Below are 4,397 nucleotides of genomic sequence, written 5' to 3' on the forward strand. Positions count from 1 at the left end.
TGGAGTAAAATATTTATCATTATTCTTTGATTTCTCAGGCAATGAAACACAAAAAGCCTGAAATGAGACTGAGGATGAGGGAAAATCAGAAATAAGAGATCAGATTCGAGGGTGTGGGGAGAATATTCCCTTGCTGGGTGGGTTCTCAATTGGTCCCACGTTGACCATCAGCTGCATCCCAAATTCTGGTCTCTCACTCTCACCCCATCTAGGCCTCGAACTTGCAGATATAGGGTAACTTCTCATTACATTGATAATCTTTCCATTTCAGATATCCTGCAGAGAGAGAAGAGCTAAAGTGAATGGGGCTGATGGAGCTTGTGACCCAAAGGAATGGCATCCCTGACTCTGGGTTTGGATTCATAGCCCCTCCCTCTTCTGCACCTGGGCCCACACTCTAGGGGATGGACACTCACATAAAGAAGAGATGGGAGGGGATGGAAGAAGATTAACCTACATTGCATTTCCTACCTCAGGAGGATTCCCTGAGGTCAAGCCCAGAAATGTGGGATGGGGATGGAAAGTTGGGCATAGTTTGCTTCCCTCTTTCTTACCTGAGCTTGGTGACAGGCTCCCACAGTAGCCAGGGTTTGAGATGCTGCAAGGATTTTTCTCCCAGGCTTCGTAATCCAGCACATCATCATTACTCCACACCCATCCACCGGCATTTGGCACATAGCTCTATAGAGAATGGAGCCAGGTGAGGAAAAATGGCCATTAGATTCTCCTTGAATAACCCTCTCAGCTGGATATCTGATCCCTTTCTCAGCATCATGACATTTGTTCTGCTCTTCCAGTTGTTGCCACAGAACTCTCCTCTGGGAAACTGTCCCTACCTCCTTGTTCCTCTTGGCAAATCCCAAAGCCAATAATCACTAAGAACAACCACTCAGTGTAATGTTACTGGCTGAACGAAAATTGGTGGTGCATTTGTAATCGATTATTCTTTGCACCTTAAAGGCAATGTCAGTTCTGCTTCTTATCTTCATTTTGAATTCCTCAGCACAGGATGTGTAGACTCAATGAAGCTCAGAGCACAGACTACAAGGCACTATGAGTAAATTGTGTAAAAAAGCTTGACAAGAGGCAGATTAACTTCAACTGGAGATAAGCATCCTCCACAAAACTCATCTCTTCAGCTCACACCAAGGCCCTCCCTTTTCCCCACACATCCCTTCAATTCTCTGAGCTCCAAAACACTCTAGGTATTTCCTGGGAAGGCACAGGGGACAGGAAGTGGGTCTGAGTATCCATCACAGCATCAGAGACATCAGAGAGATGAAATTGTACCTCTGTGGGGTCATGGATCCCAATCCAGACGTTTGATTGGATGTTCAAATTGTTCTTGACAAGAGTGGCCAGGAAGGATGCCTCACCCGCACTGAGTACAGACACAAGGTTTCCTGTGGGTCGCTTCTGGCAGGCAATCTGTGTGGGGAAGGAAGAGACTGAGGAGGAGCTTGAGATGTCATTGTGGAGGACACGGTTTAGGTAGGTGGGAAGAGGTGTTTGTGCAAAAGACGAGGGTGCCCATTGTTACCCTCAAAATGTCTGCAGAATGGAGACCATGTTCTCTCCCTCTGGTCTCAACCGTACTTCCCCTCTCATTACCAACTGCAAGTGCAACTACTCACATCAGCTTCTGTCCAGGATTTTGGCGTCCTAAACAAAGCATAGCAATGGAAGCGATATGCATAGGAGCCTGCAGGACAACTGCTTCTCGGAGACGCAAGTTTGCTCTCAGGGTCTTGACCTGGGTTTTAAGGAAACAAAGGAGAAGGATGGAGTGAAATAAGAGTGGCGTTTGGGGTTGGGACATAACATTAGAGAAATATGTATGACGCCAGGACTTATGAAAATGACACCAAACTCTTCACTACCTCTTACCATTGCCAGCACTTATAGGATTACTTGATCTTGAATCAGCCCCATTTAATGAAGGACCATCTCTTTTCTTTCTACCTTTGTCCTTTATTCAAAAGTCCGACACTTCCCCCACTCTGAGCTGACTGCTCCCACACTGGATTCTCCACATTCTCTTTCCCGTTATCACATTACTGACCCTTCATGCTTCCTCTCTTCACCCTGCTAATGTAATTTAGAAACCACTCACAAAATGGAAATTACCTCATTTCATTGTTAATGGACAATATGGTGCCTCCCACCACTAGTAACCCCAAAGGAAGCAGTGATGATGGAGGAATTGCAGGCAGTTTCCTTGTGTGAGGATATACCCACCATTGCCACATGCATCACACAGGAGGCTTCCTCCTCCTCTAGGCCTTGAGCATTCAGAGGGAACCTAGTGTTAGAGGCAGTGAAATCTCACCTTGCACCTGAGATAGAAGCATCAGGCAGGAGAGCAGCATCCAGGACACGCTGCGGAGGGCCATGGATGACAGCATCGTGTCCTTGACTTGAAGAAGCAATCAGAGATCATTAAAGAAGTGTGGTCAGAGAGAGTGCATGCAGAGAATCCTCTGTTCTCCCTCTTGCTTTTCCTTTGTCCCCTAGGAATGATTGATCTTGGTGACATCCATCCCATTGTCTAGCTCTGCAAATACCTGGAGAATCTGTACACTCTACTCACCCAGAGACTTCCCAGAACCTCCTTAGCTTAGTCTCAGAGCTCCTATGATCTTAAGACTAGAATTGTCCTATAACATTCACCCAAATATGTAGTATCTCATCTTCCCTCGGTCCTATTTACCTGTTCTGCAGGTATCTGCGATGGCTGATCAAGTCAGAAAAGACCGGGCTTTTATAAGATCAGAGGGAAGGGCACTGTAATGAATAACACAAATGTGTCATCAAGACTGGTATCATGATGAAGGGCTTGGCATTGGTTCAAGGAGCTTCTCACCATGGGGAGTAGACCCTTCCTGGCGATGGCGGGGAATTACCTCAGGTGTTACTTCTTTCTTGTTAGCTGGTCAGCACTTTCCTGAGAAACAAGTGAAGTTTGGACTTTCTCCTCCCATTCCCGGTATCTTTGTGTTGGAAACTTCCGGGGATGAAGGTAGCCCTGTAGCACAAATTCTTACATTACATAGTTTATAAAATATTGTGGCATTGGATAGATAAAATGTCAAAAATGTATTTTTGAGTTATTTGCTAAGAACTCACTCCTTTCGGCATACGTATAAATGTTTTATTTTCAGTATATGTGTTTGTTTCTTTAAACCTCGTAAGACTGAATAAAAAGCAAATTAGTAAGTTAAAATTTTGTGAGTAGAAGAATTGGAATTGCTGGTGAGAAGCAGGTATGTGTTGAGGAAAAAGTAGGAACTGAAATCAAGTGAAGGAACAATGTTTAAGGGTTGCAGTATTCTTATAAATTAATAGTCAAGCCAGGATTGTGAGGAAAAACAGATTAACAAACTGGCTTTCCCCAGCCATCTCAATGTGGGAAGACTGAGAAATAGTTCAGTTCAGTTCTGAACTGGCAATTTTATACCTGAAGTAGACATTCTCAGATTGTTATCTGTAATTGATTGGGTCTTCAAGACACTTTCAGGGAACCGTGTGGTTGTAATTTTTATAATTATACCAAAGTGTTATTTGTCTTTTTGTACTTTGTTGACATTTTCACTGATGGGACAAGAGCAAAGGTTGGTAAAAGTGCTGGTGTGTCAGCATTAATCAACACAGTGGCATCAACCTGTGTTCTTCATGTTAATACTCTTGGGAGAAACCAAAAAATATAATTTTACTTAAAAATGTCCTTGATGAGCTAGATGAAATAGTAAAGATAACAACTTTTAGTAAATCTCAAACTTTTAATATTCTGTATGACTAAATTGGAAGTCTGCATAATAAAGTATAATGGTTGTCCTGAGAAAAAGCATTTGTAATGGTTTTAATCTACAGTTCATGAAACTGAATTCTTGCTTGAAAAATCGACTGAGTGATAAGCTTGTTATTTTGCTATGGGCATTTTGTTGACAGTTTTTTGAAATGCTCAAAGCAACTTAGTAAATGAATATTTTAAAGACCCTGTTTTAATGTCTATATATATATTTATATGTATATATATATATATATATATATATATATATATATATATATATAGCATATGAATAAAACATCTTTGTATGTAAATGCATCAATAAATCAACAAACAACAAGTGCTGGTGATGATGTGGAGAAAAGGAAACCCTAGTGCACTGTTGGTAGGATTGCAGATTGGTGCACCACTATGGAAATCAATATGGAGGTATATAAAAAACTGGAAAAGGAACTACCTTATGACCCAGCAATTCCATTTTTTTATCTATCCAGAGAAATCAAAGACACTAATTTGAAAAAAATATATATGCACCCCTATGTTTATTACAGCACTATTCACTATAGCCAAGACATAGAAACCACAGAAATACCCATTGGTAGACGACTGG

General features: G+C 41.8%; 1 protein-coding gene across 1 annotated transcript; it reads right to left on the reverse strand.

Annotated features, from left to right (window-relative positions):
- LOC109438900 (lithostathine-like) lies at window positions 1-2,859 on the reverse strand. Its single transcript, XM_088796070.1, has 6 exons — window positions 2,711-2,859; window positions 2,330-2,416; window positions 1,635-1,753; window positions 1,291-1,428; window positions 555-681; window positions 1-276 (listed from the first exon to the last, which is right to left on the reverse strand). The coding sequence occupies exons 2-6, from the start codon at window positions 2,403-2,405 to the stop codon at window positions 209-211; spliced, it is 528 nt and encodes a 175-aa protein (XP_088652196.1). The 5' UTR covers window positions 2,406-2,416; window positions 2,711-2,859; the 3' UTR covers window positions 1-208.
- Window positions 2,860-4,397: the final 1,538 nt, after the last annotated feature.

This window comes from Rhinolophus sinicus, chromosome 2 (assembly GCF_057876585.1).
Source record: "Rhinolophus sinicus isolate RSI-liver-muscle chromosome 2, RSI-T2T, whole genome shotgun sequence".
NCBI lineage: Eukaryota > Metazoa > Chordata > Mammalia > Chiroptera > Rhinolophidae > Rhinolophus > Rhinolophus sinicus.